The sequence below is a fragment of the Borostomias antarcticus genome (genome assembly GCF_949987555.1).
Source record: "Borostomias antarcticus genome assembly, chromosome: 2".
In the NCBI taxonomy this organism is placed as follows: Eukaryota; Metazoa; Chordata; class Actinopteri; order Stomiiformes; family Stomiidae; genus Borostomias; species Borostomias antarcticus.
Window position 1 is genome coordinate 15,179,018 of NC_140235.1, and position 16,010 is coordinate 15,195,027.

A 16,010-nucleotide genomic window follows, 5' to 3' on the forward strand; every position below is an offset into this window, starting at 1 on the left:
GACGATGACCCCCCATCATCTTCCGGCTCTGCCTCGATCGTAGAGGGTGGATTAGGATGCCTTCACCATCCTAGGATTTTTTCTTTTCTTTGGGTAATCCGAATGCTTGCTAGCTAGTTGGCTAACGGTAGCTAGCAAGCTAATGCAATAGGACAAGAAAACAAGACAGTAGTACTAGGCTATCATCATCAGCATCGTTAGATGATATTTGAGAAAAGTATCCTTAATATAAAAAGAACATGGTAGTTAACTAGGGGTTAGTGTGCTTAGCATTACATGACTTACATCAAGTTATCTATTGCTATCTGACTGCAGTGTGTGTGAAGTTTGCGCACGCACTGCAGGTGGAGCAAACCAAGCGTAGACTACAGAGGGGTCTCATTTCACACACTTGTTTTCCAAGGAAAATAATTAAAAACTAAAAAGAAAGTTGCACACTCATTTGTCTCCTCTCTGCTGTTTATTGTCACCAACGTTTCGGCGTTTGCCTTCTTCAGGGTGAAAGACTTGTTGACAATAACGCCGAAACGTTGTTGACAATAAACAGCAGAGAGGAGACAAATGAGTGTGCAACTTTCTTTTTTGTTTTCAGTTATAAGTCTGCACCTCTTTTTGGGTGTGCTCCACCTTGTATATATTACAAGGAAAATAAATACAAAATTAAATGGCACATGCTGGTGAAAAATTTCTCACACACATTGTTGAGTCACTCCATATTTCAGTACATAAAAATTATACTGGGGGGAGGGGCAGAAAATGATGGTAAAAGTGGGTGAGTCCAATATTATCCCACCCACTTACAATGGTCGCAACCAGAGAAGTGTGTGTGTGTGTGTGTGTGTGTGTGTTTGTGTGTGCATTGGACACACAAACACACACACACACACACATACACACACACACACTTCTCTGGTTTATTCCCTGTAACTCTGTCTGTTCTCTGATTCTCTGTGACTCTCTGGTTCACTGTGACTCTCTATCTGTTCTCTGGTTCACTGTGACTCTCTGTCTGTTCTCTGGTTCACTGTGACTCTCTGTCTGTTCGCTGGTTCACTGTGACTCTCTGTCTGTTCGCTGGTTCACTGTGACTCTCTGTTCTCTGGTTCACTGTGACTCTGTCTGTTTGCTGGTTCACTGTGACTCTCTGTTCTCTGGTCCACTGTGACTCTCTGTCTGTTCGCTGGTTCACTGTGACTCTGTCTGTTCGCTGGTTCACTGTGACTCTGTCTGTTCGCTGGTTCACTGTGACTCTCTGTCTGTTCACTGGTTCACTGTGACTCTCTGTCTGTTCTCTGGTTCGCTGTGACTCTGTCCGTTCGCTGGTCCACTGTGACTCTCTGTCTGTTCGCTGGTTCACTGTGACTCTCTGTCTGTTCGCTGGTTCACTGTGACTCTGTCTGTTCGCTGGTTCACTGTGACTCTCTGTCTGTTCGCTGGTTCACTGTGACTCTCTGTTCTCTGGTCCACTGTGACTCTCTGTTCTCTGGTTAACTGTGACTCTCTGTTCTCTGGTTCACTGTGACTCTGTCTGTTCTCTGGTTCACTGTGACTCTCTGTTCTCTGGTTCACTGTGACTCTGTCTGTTCTCTGGTTCACTGTGACTCTCTGTTCTCTGGTTCACTGTGACTCTCTGTTCTCTGGTTCACTGTGACTCTGTCTGTTCTCTGGTTCACTGTGACTCTCTGTTCTCTGGTTCACTGTGACTCTCTGTCTGTTCTCTGGTTCACTGTGACTCTCTGTCTGTTCACTGGTTCACTGTGACTCTCTGTCTGTTCTCTGGTTCGCTGTGACTCTGTCTGTTCGCTGGTCCACTGTGACTCTCTGTCTGTTCGCTGGTTCACTGTGACTCTGTCTGTTCGCTGGTTCACTGTGACTCTGTCTGTTCGCTGGTTCACTGTGACTCTCTGTCTGTTCGCTGGTTCACTGTGACTCTCTGTTCTCTGGTCCACTGTGACTCTCTGTTCTCTGGTTAACTGTGACTCTCTGTTCTCTGGTTCACTGTGACTCTCTGTCTGTTCTCTGGTTCACTGTGACTCTCTGTCTGTTCTCTGGTTCACTGTGACTCTCTGTCTGTTCTCGGGTTCACTGTGACTCTCTGTCTGTTCTCTGGTCCACTGTGACTCTCTGTTCTCTGGTTCACTGTGACTCTCTGTCTGTTCTCTGGTTCACTGTGACTCTCTGTTCTCTGGTTCACTGTGACTCTCTGTCTGTTCTCTGGTTCACTGTGACTCTCTGTTCTCTGGTTCACTGTGACTCTCTGTTCTCTGGTTCACTGTGACTCTCTGTTCTCTGGTTCACTGTGACTCTCTCTGTTCTCTGGTTCACTGTGACTCTCTGTCTGTTCTCTGGTTCACTGTGACTATCTGTTCGCTGGTTCACTGTGACTCTTTGTTGTTTCACTCTAGCTGCCTGATCCTTTTGGGAGTGCAGAAGCCTCTCTGTCCAGCAGCTGCCAGTCCATAGACCGAGCCCTGGACAGGTGAGCTGCTCATCTCGTCATACAGCTGCTGCCTCTGTGCTGTTATATTTGTATTTCATTTAACCAAGCCATTAAGAACACATTGTTGTTTAGAATAGCAGCCTGAAAAAGTGTGTGTGTGTGTGTGTGTGTGTGTGTGTGTGTGTGTGTGCGCGCGCGCTCGCGCGCGTGCGTATGTGTGCACGTGGGTGCGTGTGTGAGTGTGTGAGAGAGTGTGTGTGGGTATATGTATAGTACCTGTCTTGGTAGTCTATACTGGTATATGCTCACATTAATATCTATTATTATATGTTTATAAGCCTGTGCTGACTCCCCCCCCCCCCCCCCCACACACACACCCACACTCTCTCACACACACACACGTTTACAAACTCTGTTGATGGCCAGAGGACCTCTCTGACCCGGCCTGTTAGGGAGAGAGAAAGAAAAAGAAAGAGTGAGAGGGGGAGAGAGACAGAGATAGAATGAGATTGAGTGAGAAAGAGAGAGAGAGAGAAAGAGAGAGAGAGAGAAGATAGAGGAGGGGAGAGAGAGAAAGAGAGAGAAGGGGAGGGGGGTTAAATGGTGAGACTGGGTAGAAGGGGAGGGGGGTTAAATGGTGAGACTGGGTAGAAGGGGAGGGGGGTTAAATGGTGAGACTGGGTAGAAGGGGAGGGGGGTTAAATAGTGAGACTGGGTAGAAGGGGAGGGGTAAATGGTGAGACTGGGTAGAAGGGGAGGGGGGTTAAATGGTGAGACTGGGTAGAAGGGGAGGGGTAAATGGTGAGACTGGGTAGAAGGGGAGGGGTAAATGGTGAGACTGGGTAGAAGGGGAGGGGTAAATGGTGAGACTGGGTAGAAGGGGGATCATAAAGAGGAAAGTGACTGGGAGAGAGAAAGTAACTGTAAGAAAGAAGAGACTGAAAGAGTTGAACCAAGCTGAGTTGGTTAAATTTATTCCTCAGTATTTATATACCGGCCACCCAAGCCATAACCTCTTTGGTGGCGTACAGTAGGTGTACACTAAAGCGGTGTTTATGGGAGTTGGTCATGTTTGTCTGTTAGTGGGAGGACCTGAGATAAAGCCCAGCGTGGACAAGTGAGGAGGAAGTAATACTGACGGGCAACGCAGTGAGACCTGTTAAGAGTGGTGGGGTGACCAGATACACAGTCAGACCTGTTAAGAGTGGTGGTGTGACAACATACACAGTGAGACCTGTTAAGAGTGGTGGGGTGACCAGATGCACAGTGAGACCTGTTAAGAGTGGTGGGGTGACCAGATACACAGTGAGACCTGTTAAGAGTGGTGGGGTGACCAGATACACAGTGAGACCTGTTAAGAGTGGTGGGGTGACCACATACACAGTGAGACCTGTCAAGAGTGGTGGGGTGACCACATACACAGTGAGACCTGTTAAGAGTGGTGGGGTGACCAGATACACAGTGAGACCTGTTAAGAGTGGTGGGGTGACCACATACACATTGAGACCTGTTAAGAGTGGTGGGGTGACCAGATACACAGTGAGACCTGTTAAGAGTGGTGGGGGGACCAGATACACAGTGAGACCTGTTAAGAGTGGTGGGGTGACCAGAAACACAGTTGTGACCCCGATCGACCAGCTGGGGTCGCTATGGTGTATGGAGTGAGTTCACAGGGGTGAGTGTACCTGAAGTGAATTGGTTAAACTCACCCCTAGCTATCTTTTCGGTGGCGTAGCTGGCTACAGTACAGCCGTGTTTATGGGAGGTGGTCACAAGAGAGCGAGAGAGACAGAACGAGACACAGAGAGGTGGATATGGCGCTACCTGCACGAGCGTTATCTGTGGTCTGGACCCTAGAACAATGTCAGGAAAGGAGAACATGGAAGGTTTCCCTGTGAGCGGGTATGCCCAGGGTCAGGGGTCAAGGGTCAGAAGTCAGGGGTCAGCACAGACGTCACCGTCCCAGGGTCAGGGTCATGGCTGCTCACACAACATCACAGCGCTTTGGGAAAGTCTACTTGCGTATGCAACCTTGTTCTCTCTCTCTCGCTCTCTTATACACACACACACACACACACACTCACACACACACACACACACACACACACACACACACACACACACACACACACACACACACACACATAAACACGCAGCGTTATATGATGGAGTGTCTGGATCACAAGAGACACATTCTGTCATCTTTGTTTCTGTTCTGATCCACACTTTTTCGGGGGTCATTTTTTCTCAAACATGTATTGCATGTTGCTGTAATGTGCTCTAAGCTCAGTTTGGAATCTCCCAGCATGTCTCAACACTGGGAAACTGATGCAGTAGGCATTGTCTTGGTATAAGGATGTAAAATAAGACAAATATAAATTATTTAGAAAATTGTGTTGAATTTGATCTGATGGAACCTGTCCAAATAGAAGAGAAGGAAATAAAAGCTCTCTCTCTTGTCATCTCTTGTTCTCTCGTGTGTGTGTGTGTGTGTGTGTATGTGTGTGTGTGTGTGTGTGTGTGTGTGTGTGTGTGTGTGTGTGTGTGTGTGTGTGTGTGTTGTGTGTGTGTCAGCCCTCCTTTCTCCCAGACCAACCGGGACAACAATTACCTTAACTACGAGTACAAAGGTGAGCTGAAAAGCAACTTGATCTAACTCCTCCAGTCTCTTCCTACACACATACGCACGCGCGCGCACACACACACACACACACACACTAACCCTAATATGCATCCATTTAACTCCTTCAGTCTCTCTCTACCCACCCTACACACACACACACACACACACACACACACACATACACACACACTATCTATCCCTAGGAGCCTTTCTCTTTCAGCCTCTGTTGTGGTTCCTTATCAGAGAGGCGCGGCTTTCAGACAATGTCAGTAGGCGGTGCAATAAATACAAGACATCCAACATACAAAGAATGTACAATAAGGTAAAACAGACTACAATAGAACAGAAGATGTGCCTGGACTGTGTAAGATTCAAGTAAGAGAGTATAATAATAATAATAATAATACGGAAGCCCTGAAGGGTAAGCAAAAAAAAGAAAAGCAGAGATTTTTCTAAGTTTATCTCTTTCGAACAACTTAGTAAATAGTCGTTTTTGTAGCCAATAGATAGAACAAGATAGCCTACCTCAACTCAGCGAACGCCCCAGCCTATGCCAACTATCCATCCTGGGGCTATTGGCCTATTTGTTACAATCCTATTTTTAACAAACGAAAATAAACATATGCTAATAGCTTACATTTTTTATAAATACAGTAGTATCCTAATATCGGTTAATTTAGTCTAGTCACTTCACTTCCCAAGTAGAGAGGAACTGAGCGCATGCTTGAATCCATAGTCTCTTTTCTAAAGTTGTGCTTGAGCTAAAGATAAGATAAGATGGTAATTTATTTAGGGGCGGCTGTAGCTCAGTTGGTAGAGCGGGTTGTTCAATGATCGAAGGGTCAGTGGTTCGAATCCCAGCTCCGACTGTCCACATGTCGAAGTGTCCTTGAGCAAGACACCTAACCCCAAATTGCTCCCAATGAGCAGGTTAGCACCTTGCATGGCAGCTACTGCCATTGGTGTGTGAATGTGTGTGTGAATGGGTGAATGAGAGGCCATTGTAAAGCGCTTTCAGTGCCGCTAAGGTGGAAAAGCGCTATATAAGTGCAGTCCATTTACCATTGACCATTTATTGATCCCCAGGGGGGAAATTATAGACATGTTGGAAAGAGAGACACACTAGATACAGGGTAACAAAAGAGAACTAGGGGGGGGGGTAAATATAACTACCGGTATATACATACATACATCCCGTAGACCCATCACCCGCGTGCGGAATTGTCGGGGTCGGCAGTGAAAGCGGTGGGCACAGACGGACCGGACCCGAGTGGCAGAGGCTGGCTCTAGGGACATGGAACGTGACCTCGCTGGGTGGGCAGGAGCCGGAGCTTGTGAGGGAGGTGGAGTGATACCAATTACACCTGGTGGGGCTAACCTCCACGCACAGCACCGGCGCCGGAATCAAACTCCTGGATAGGGGTTGGACCCTGTTCTTCTCCGGATTTGCTCACGGTATGAGGTGTAAGGCAGGTGTGGCTATACTAGTTAGCCCCCAGCTGAGCGCCTCTATGCTGGAGTTCACCCCAGTGGACGAGAGGGTCGCCACCCTGTGCCTTAGGACTGTGGAGGGGGGGACTCTGACTGTGGTTTGTGCTTATGCACCAAACAGCAGTTCAGAGTACTCAGCCTTCCTGCAGACCCTGAGTGGAGTCCTATTTGGGGCTCCTGCAGGGGACTCCACTGTCCTATTGGGGGACTTCAATGCACACGTTGGCAATGATGGAGAAACTTGGAGGGGCGTGATTGGGAGGCATGGCCACCACGATCTGAACCCGAGTGGTGTTTTGTTGTTGGACTTCTGTGCTAGTCACAGTTTGTCCATAACAAACACCATGTTCGAACACAAGGATGCCCACAAGTACACCTGGCATCAGAACACCTTAGGCTGAAGATCGATGATTTTGTTATCTTATCAGCCGATCTGAGGCCATGTGTTTTGGACACTCGGGTAAAGAGAGGGACAGAGCTGTCCACTGATCACCATCTGGTGGTGAGCTGGTTTCGATGGCAGGGGAAACCTCTGGACAGACCTGGAAAACCAAAGCATGTAGTGAGGGTGAACTGGGAACGTCTGGAGGAAGAGCCTGTCCGGAGAGATTTTAATTGCCACCTCCGGCAGAGCTTCTCTGGCATCCCTGTGGAGGTTGGGGACATCGAGCATGAGTGGTCGGTGTTCAAAGCCTCCATTGCTGAAGCTGCGGCTGGGAGCTGTGGCCTGAGGGCCATAGGTACCTCAAGGGGCGGTAACCCTTGGACACCATGGTGGACAGCGGTGGTCAGGGAAGCCGTCCGACTGAAGAAGGAGGCCTTCCGGGATATGTTAGCCTGGGGGACTCCAGAAGCAGTTGCAGGGTATCGGCTGGCCCAGAGGGCTGCGGCTTCGGCCGTGACCAAGGCAAAGCAGCGGGTATGGGAGGAGTTCGGAGAAACCATGGAGAAGGACTTTCGGTTGGCTCCAAAGTGTTTCTGGAAGACCATTAGACACCTCAGGAAGGGAAAGCGGGGGACCATCCAAGCTGTATACAACAAGGAAGGGACACTGCTGACCTCAACTGAGGAGGTTGTTGAGCGTTGGAAGGAGCACTTTGAGGAACTCCTGAACCCGACTAATCCACCCTCTACGATCGAGGCTGAGCCGGAAGATGATGGGGGGTCATTGTCAATTTCCCTGGATGAGGTCACTGAGGTAGTCAAACAACTCCACAGTGGCAAAGCCCCAGGGACTGATGAGATCTGTCCAGAAATGCTGAAAGCGCTGGGTGTTGAGGGGCTGTCTTGGTAGACACTCCTCTTTAACATTGCGTGGAAGTCCGGGTCAGTGCCAAAGGAGTGGCAGACTGGGGTGGTGGTCCCAATATTTAAAAAAGGGGACCAGAGGGTGTGTGCCAATTATAGAGGCATCACATTACTCAGCCTCCCAGGGAAAGTGTACTCCAAGGTGCTGGAAAGGAGGGTCCGGCCGATAGTCGAACCTCAGATCGAATAGGAACAATGCGGATTTCGTCCTGGTCGTGGAACCACCGACCAGCTCTTCACTCTCACAAGGATCTTGGAGGGGGCTTGGGAGTTTGCCCAACCTGTCATGGTCATGTGTTTTGTGGACTTGGAGAAGGCTTACGACCGGGTCCCTCGAGAGGTCTTGTGGAGGGTTATACGGGAGTATGGGGTGAGGGGATCCCTACTTAGGGCCATCCAATCCCTGTACACCCAGAGCGAGAGCTGTGTCCATGTCCTCGGCAGTAAGTCGTCTTCCTTTCCGGTGGGGGTTGGCCTCCGTCAGGGCTGCGCTTTGTCACCAATCCTGTTTGTGATTTTCATGGACAGGATATCGAGGCGTAGCCGTGCGGAGGTGGGTTTGCAGTTCGGTGAGATGGGGATCACGTCGCTGCTATTTGCAGATGATGTGGTCCTGATAGCATCATCTGCCTGCGACCTCCAGCACTCTCTGGATAGGTTCGCAACTGAGTGTGAAGCGGCTGGGATGAGAATCAGCACTTCTAAGTCTGAGGCCATGGTTCTCAGCAGGAAACTGGTGGTCTGTCCACTCCGAGTAGGAAATGAGTTCTTGCCCCAAGTGAAGGAGTTCAAGTATTTGGGGGTCTTGTTCACGAGTGAGGGAACCATGGAGAGGGAGCAGCTGGTGCGGTTCTGCATTCGCTTTACCGCACTGTTGTGACGAAAAGAGAGCTGAGCCAAAAGGCAAAGCTCTCGATCTACCGGTCTATCTTCATCCCCACCCTCACCTATGGTCATGAAGGATGGGTCATGACCGAAAGAACGAGATCACGGATACAAGCGGCCAAAATGATTTTTTTCCGGAGGGTGGCTGGGGTCTCCCTGAGAGATCGGGTGAGAAGTTCAGTCACCCGGGAGAGACTCGGAGTAGAGCCGCTGCTCCTTTGCGTCGAAAGGAGCCAGTTAAGGTGGGTCGGGCATGTAGTGAGGATGCCTCCTGGGCGCCTCCCTAGGGAGGTGTTCCAGGCGTGTCCGGCTGGGAGGAGGCCACGGGGAAGACCCAGAACTAGGTAGCGGGATTACATCTCCGCACTGGACTGTGAGCGGCTAAACATTCCCCAGGCAGAGCTGGTTGATGCTGCCAGGGAAAGGGATGTCTGGGGCCCCCTGCTGGAACTACTGCCTCCGCGACCCGACCCCCGATAAGCGGATGACGATGGATGGATGGTATATACATACAACTATACAAGTATGTAAGTCTAAGAGTACACGATGTACATGCACAATATATATGTTCCTGCATACACTGTCTGTGTAAATATATAACTATGTTATATGCGATTCTCCTTGATTTCCACACAGGATGTGGATGTGGTTTCTGCTGCATCGAGTAGCTACCTAGAGGCATAATAGCTCGGTCTTTTCCAAATATTGGACAAAGGCTATTCAAAACACATTCATTAGTTCTATACTGCCTTGGAGACACTTTAAAACTTAACATAACAGGTAGAACAAATTGCCAGCACGTCAACAAGTTGGTTATGTCGTTCGAACGAGGCTGGTAGGACCTGGGGAAGCTCCGCGGACAGGGCCGGACTGGGTGAATATTTCATGCCGGGAGTCATGCCCAAGTCAGGCCATGAGCCGAGCCGACGCGGTGAGATGGAGCACTTTAAGTTTCGTTTTGTTGATGGGGGGGGGGGGGGGGGTGCGCGATTTGTTGACGGGGGACACAGGCCAGTTGGCGCGCCCCAGGCTCATTCTGGTGGTGGCTGGTAGTCAGGACCTGGGGACACTCCGTGGAGGGTCAGTCTGCTGGTGGCTGGTAGTCAGGACCTGGGGAGGCTCCGTAGAGGGTCAGTCTGCTGGTGGCTGGTAGTCAGGACCTGGGGAGGCTCCGTAGAGGGTCAGTCTGCTGGTGGCTGGTAGTCAGGACCTGGGGAGGCTCCGTAGAGGGTCAGTCTGCTGGTGGCTGGTAGGACCTGGGGAGGCTCCGTGGAGGGTCAGTCTGCCGCTAAAGGCACTCCTCTGCCTCCTCATCCTTCTGAATGGATAGCAGCTGTTCTTTGAGCTGTGAGCAGACGTGAGACGTCCATGAGAGCTCCCAGTCTGAGTGCTCCCTCTCCCACTCCTCTGGCTCCCCTCCTCTTCTCCCGGCTCCTCCGTACCGTACCGTACTGAGCATTCACGCATGCACTGTTGGACGCACACAGACCACATCAAACACACATGCACACACACACACCACATCACACACACACACGCATGCCACATCACACACACAAACACACTCACACAGATTGGTCCCTGATGGGAGGCTGTGTGGAGTATTTGTTTCTGTGAGGAGGTTTTTCCTCCATCAAACCCAGAAAATCACCCTCGTCTCCCTGGGATACGGCCACAAAAACACCCAGTGCAGCCCGTCATTTGACTGAACAGCTGCTTTCAATTGCATGTGGCGAGTGTGTGTGTGTGTGTGTGTGTGTGTGTGTGTGTGTGTGTGTGTGTGTGTGTGTGTGTGTGATGTGATGTGATGTGATGTGGTGTGTGTGTGTGTGTGTGTGTGTGTGTGTGTGTGTGTGTGTGTGTATGTGTGTGTGTGTGTGTGTGTGTGTGTGTGTGTGTGTGTGATGTGATGTGGTGTGATGTGGTGTGTGTGTGTGTGTGTGTGTGTGTGTGTGTGTGTGTGTGTGTGTGTGTGTATGTGTGTGTGTGATGTGATGTGTGTGTGTGTGCGTGTGCATGTGTGTGTGTAATTTCATGACTGTTCAAACACAATTAATATAAAAAATTTTAACAATAATTTATCATACAGGCAGGCAACAGATGCAGTGCAGTAAAAATCAAGACTTGAGTGTCGTAGCTCAACGTTCAACTGAAATAGATGAGCTGAAACCTGCTCTTGTAGAACTTCAACACTACTTACAGTATATAAATACCTTCTGACTTGTTCTCATAGGCTAATCAGTGAGGGGCAACCGATAATGATGGAGAAGACAGGAGAAAGATGCCTCGCTATGACTGCTCTGTCTCACTGCTCTGTATGACTGCTCTGTCTCACTGTTCTGTCTAACTGCTCTATCTGACTGCTCTGTCTCACTGTTCTGTCTAACTAGTCTGTATGACTGCTCTGTCTCACTATTCTGTCTCACTGCTCTATCTGACTGCTCTGCCTGACTGCTCTGTCTGTCTGCTCTGTATGACTGCTCTGTCTCACTGCTCTGCCTCACTGTTCTGTCTCACTGCTGTCTGTCTGCTCTGTCTCACTGCTCTGTATGACTGCTCTGTCTCACTGCTCTGTCTCATCGCTCTGTCTCACTGCTTTGTCTGTCTTTTTGTCTGTCTGACTGCTCCGTCTCACTGCTCTGTCTCACTTCTCTGTCTGTCTGTCTGACTGCTCTGTCTGTCTGCTCTTTCTCACTGCTCTGCCTGACTGCTCTGTCTGTCTGCTCTGTATGACTGTTCTGTCACACTGCTCTGTCTGTCTGCTCTGTCTGACTGCTCTGTCTGTCTGCTGTCTGACTGTTCTGTCTCTCTGTCTCCCCCTGCAGGTCGTCATGAGAAAGGAGGAACTTTCCCTCGCCAGTTCCAGTTACACAACCGCAGCAAGGACTATGGTGATGGTGAGTGTGTGTGTATGAGAGAGAGCGAGAGAGAGAGAGGGAGAGAGAGAAAGAGAGAGAGAGAGAGAGAGAGAGAGAGAGAAAGAAAGAGACAGAGTTCAGATTTTCAAACCAAATAAATCAAGTGGGTCTGTTGGTATCCTAAATAAGATGGTGACACATAAAACAAAAAAATCCAGTTGGCTGTCCTCTGTTGGCTCTCATCAGTACTGTTTAATTTGGTTTTAAATGTAGGTTTCTTCCCTGACATTGGGCATCATCGACTCATAACCCCCATTTATAGAAAATGTGATAACAACAACAACAACTACCAAGACATTTGTGTTAACGGTAACCTAGGGAATGTTCTTTGTACTGTAGTTGAAAATACAGGTTTGGTGGTCTTCCTGCCGGACATTTCTGCCTGACGCACCTCCTACGGTGCCTTTGGTACGCAGGTGTACCCTGAACACCTTTATGGGCCTAGATGGGTCATCAGCTGGGGACCACCGGTCATTGATGTTTCGCTCCTTTAACCCCAGTACATCTACCGGTGGCGGAGCGATGGCTGTGATTTCCCCCTGCCACCCCCTGCTGACGCCCTAGGTGCCCCCAGCTCCTATCCTTCCTCCGCAGCCACAACCAGAAGCTGCCTTTCTCTCCTCCACCAGCTCCTTCACCGCTCTGCGATGGCCAGCTCCTTCACCGCTCTGCGATGGCCAGCACCTGTGCAGCCCAGGTCTCGGAGCAGGCGAGAGGTTGAGGAGCCAACAAAGCCCCTGCACCCCACTTCTACAAGATATATTGTGGCTTTCCAGCCAGCCTCCCTGCACTCTGCCGCCAGGTCTGAATACTTTGCCCGTTTCCGCTCGTGCGCAGCCTCCAGACCCTCCTCCCATGGCACAGTGAGCTCCACCAGCAGGACCGTCTTGCTAGCCATGGACCATAGCACCATGTCTGGCCGTAGAGATGTTTCGGCGATCTCCCTGGGGAACTGCAGCTTCTTTCCAATATCGGCTTTCATGCTCCAATCATTGCCGGGTGAGAGGAGCCTTCCCATGTTTGATGGACGGGGGGCATTGATGTTCTCGCCAGCCCTTGCAAACTGGATGGTGTGTCTTGCTGAGGCAGCCGGCCGGCTGTTTGCTTCCCGTCTGCATGACTCGGCCACCTCTGGCAGCTTCTTCAGGACGGCATCATGCCGCCATCTGTAGCGACCTTGGGACAAAGCTGTCTTGCAGCTTGACAGGATGTGCTAGAGGCTAGGGTTGCTGGTGTTGCAGAGGGAGCAGATCTCTTCAGCGCCAAACCATAGGTGGAGGTTTCGGGGACAAGGTAGGGTGTTGTAGGTTGCTCGGATCAGGAAGCTGATCCTGGCTTGAGGGATCTTCCACAGGTCAGGCCATGACATTGGCCTGTCCATGACACCTTCCCATGAAGACCAACCCCCCTGCCGGCTCTGAGATACCGCCTTGATGGTATTGCGTTCCTGCTCTGCCCTTGCCACTTCTGTCGCCACCATGGCTTTTCTCTCCTGCTTGGAGGCCTTTGACCAGAAGAGGGGGGTCTCACTCCTGCCAAGACCTGCTCGACCCACTTGGACTCTGCCGACCACCTAGCATTATTGATGCAAAACTTATAGACTTCCTTACTAAGCACAATGGACCTCATTCCTGAACATGTTCTTAAGTATCGCGTGTTCTTGTACACCTGAATTTGCATACATAAGCGCCCCCCCAGCTCCTTACTACAGGGTCGTTTGCACACAGAATCCCCAGACAGCGCAGAAAAAGTTGAGAGGTTCCCAACTGACATGATTGATGTTCAAGTTCACATGCAAATTCGACATTTTATTCGTCACATGCAACACACACCAGTAAAATGAGCAGTGAGATGTTTCTCTGCTGGCTCTTACAACGTGCACACTAAGCATAAGCAAGGTGAAAAAACAATACAAAATAACAATAGAAAACAAGACGGTATAGGGACTTTTAATACAAAATGCAAAATATATAGCCTACATGAAAGGGATGGGATGTGCTGAGAGCAGATTCAATTGTACAGTTTGGTCAAATGCATGAGTAGGCTACTTGTAGATCTTGATATGCCCTATTTATATTATTTCGGCCCATATGATATATTTTAGTAATGGATATTCACATGTTTATTTACAGAATGTAGATGTGTCCATTCTGACGGCTATGGAATATAAGGTGCTGTTGTGCCGAGTCTGAATATAGCGACTGAGTTTAGTGCTTATTAATTAATTCACTGCCATTTGCAGTGTTTGTGTAGTGCTTTTATTTATTTTAGGACACCACAATGCCTCGTAGAATCATGACTATAAATGTGAAACATAATTTGAAATGTTACAAATATTCTCGTATTTATTATTACAGTAGGACCCCACTTATCCGAACCCAACGGGACCGAAGGTCGTTCGTATCTCTGAAATATCCGGATGACTGAAACATGTTAAAATGCACCAAATTCAATAAGTGGTATACTTGTTTCATATAGACTCATAATAGACCAATAAATACCCTTAATTACTTGTGAAAATGCATCAAAATTGCAATCAAATAGCCAACTAAACTCATATAGCCTAGCCTATAATAGACCTACAGTAACCTATAATAAAATAACCGAATTTCCACTTGAGTGCGTGCTTTGATCAAATACAGTACTTTATTCTCAAATGAGGCGTACGCTGCATTGATAGGCTACTGTATTCGCAGAATGGTATAGCCTAAAAACAACCCATTAGAACAATTAGAGCAAATGATAATCAATAAATAAATAAATGAAATGACAGACAAGTTGTTGTGTCTTAGGCTATTGTAGCCTAAAAGAAAGTCTCTAAAACAACCGATGTAGGCTAACGTGGCCTATTCTGTAGTTATTAAACAAATACAGTAGGTCTAGTAGGCTAATCTACATGCCCACAACACGTCTGTGTTCCTGAAGTCCATTAACTGGGAACGAAAAATGACTCGATGCTCCTCTGCTTCAGGTTGCTGACGCGCTTTCTGGCTACCAAGGAATGCAGCTCTCGCGCAGCAGACTCGTTTGCATTTTGCGCTCGACATTAAAGTAACAAAGAAATTAAACGTGACAGTAGGCTACAGCCTACAGGCAACATGTAGGTCTACATACAGTTCTGTTTTTATTCACAGTAGGGTACAGTACTGTAATGAAAATCCCACCAGTAACCAGATAGCAGGCAAAAAAAAAAAAAAAACTTTTTTTAAGCCTGTACGGTAGACCGGGAGGTTCGGATCTCTGAAGTTCGGATGAGTGGGGTCCTACTGTATTCTTATTTCAAGCCTATATGTCTGTAGAATTGATGTGAACGCAAGTCTATATGTCTGTAGAATTGATGTGAACGCAATCACCTCGGATTTCTCATAAATTCAGCCCTTGTGAACATGGGCACACTCCAATCTGGCCTACCTACTGTTCAACTACATTTCTGCGTTCTTAAATCCTGTTCTTAGATAAGAACAAATCCCAGATAAGAAACCATTCAGGAATGCCAGAATTGTCCTGGGAACTTCGTAAGTAGAGTTAAGAAGAAATTTCTTCTTAACTTTTTCTTAACTGCGTTCAGGAGGACCAATGTCTTGAGTAAAAGTCAAATTGGAATTCTTCCAAATTGCCAAACATCTAAATGCTTGAGGCACTGACTGCACTGTACCCTGGGCTGACCCAGCTAGGGGGACTGCACTGTGCCCTGGGCTCACAAAGCTAGGGGGACCACTAGGGTGACGCAGGTATGGGGTTTTGTTACTATGTTTGTGTGGGTGTGTGTATGCATGTGTGTATGTGTGTGCGCATGTGCGTGTGTGTATTTGTGTGCACGTATGCGTGTGTGTGTCCTCTCAGGTCGAAGGACGTTCCCACGGAGCTTCATGCCTCAGGAGAACCTGTTCCAGTTGGTTCCATCCAGTCGCACACGCAGCTACAATGGAGATAGCACCCTGCAGTACAGCGACCTGCGGACGCTCGGACGCTCCGCCGACAAGAGCTGCCCACGCAGTGCCCCCAAATGTGAGCTACCAACAATAAGGAGTAGCCGCACACTCAGCTCCAATGCAAAAATATATTTAATAGGCTGTTTCGGCCTTAGCCTTTGTCAGGGTGCTTATTTAATACACTCCACCTGTCTAACACACACTCCACTCCTCCTGACAGAGAAATCCCAGATACATTAACACAATCTGCATAACTCCTAATAATGTGTGTATCCGTGGATGTGCTTGCCTATGTGCATGTGTGAATGTGAATTACTCTTCTGTCATTCATCTTCATGGGTCAGACAAAGACCAGCATACAACACTTTGGATGGGAGACAACACAAATATTACAGTGTTTCCCTGACCATTGC

General features: G+C 48.7%; 1 protein-coding gene across 1 annotated transcript in view; it reads left to right on the forward strand.

Annotated features, from left to right (window-relative positions):
• map3k22 (mitogen-activated protein kinase kinase kinase 22) overlaps positions 1–16,010 on the forward strand; it is a 92,614-nt gene that overhangs the window by 53,014 nt on the left and 23,590 nt on the right. Inside the window, exons 10-13 of the mRNA XM_084450176.1 lie at positions 2,406–2,479; positions 5,015–5,070; positions 11,573–11,644; positions 15,509–15,673. Of these exons, the coding sequence (XP_084306302.1) occupies positions 2,406–2,479; positions 5,015–5,070; positions 11,573–11,644; positions 15,509–15,673 (367 nt within the window). The remainder of the gene's footprint in view (positions 1–2,405; positions 2,480–5,014; positions 5,071–11,572; positions 11,645–15,508; positions 15,674–16,010) is intronic.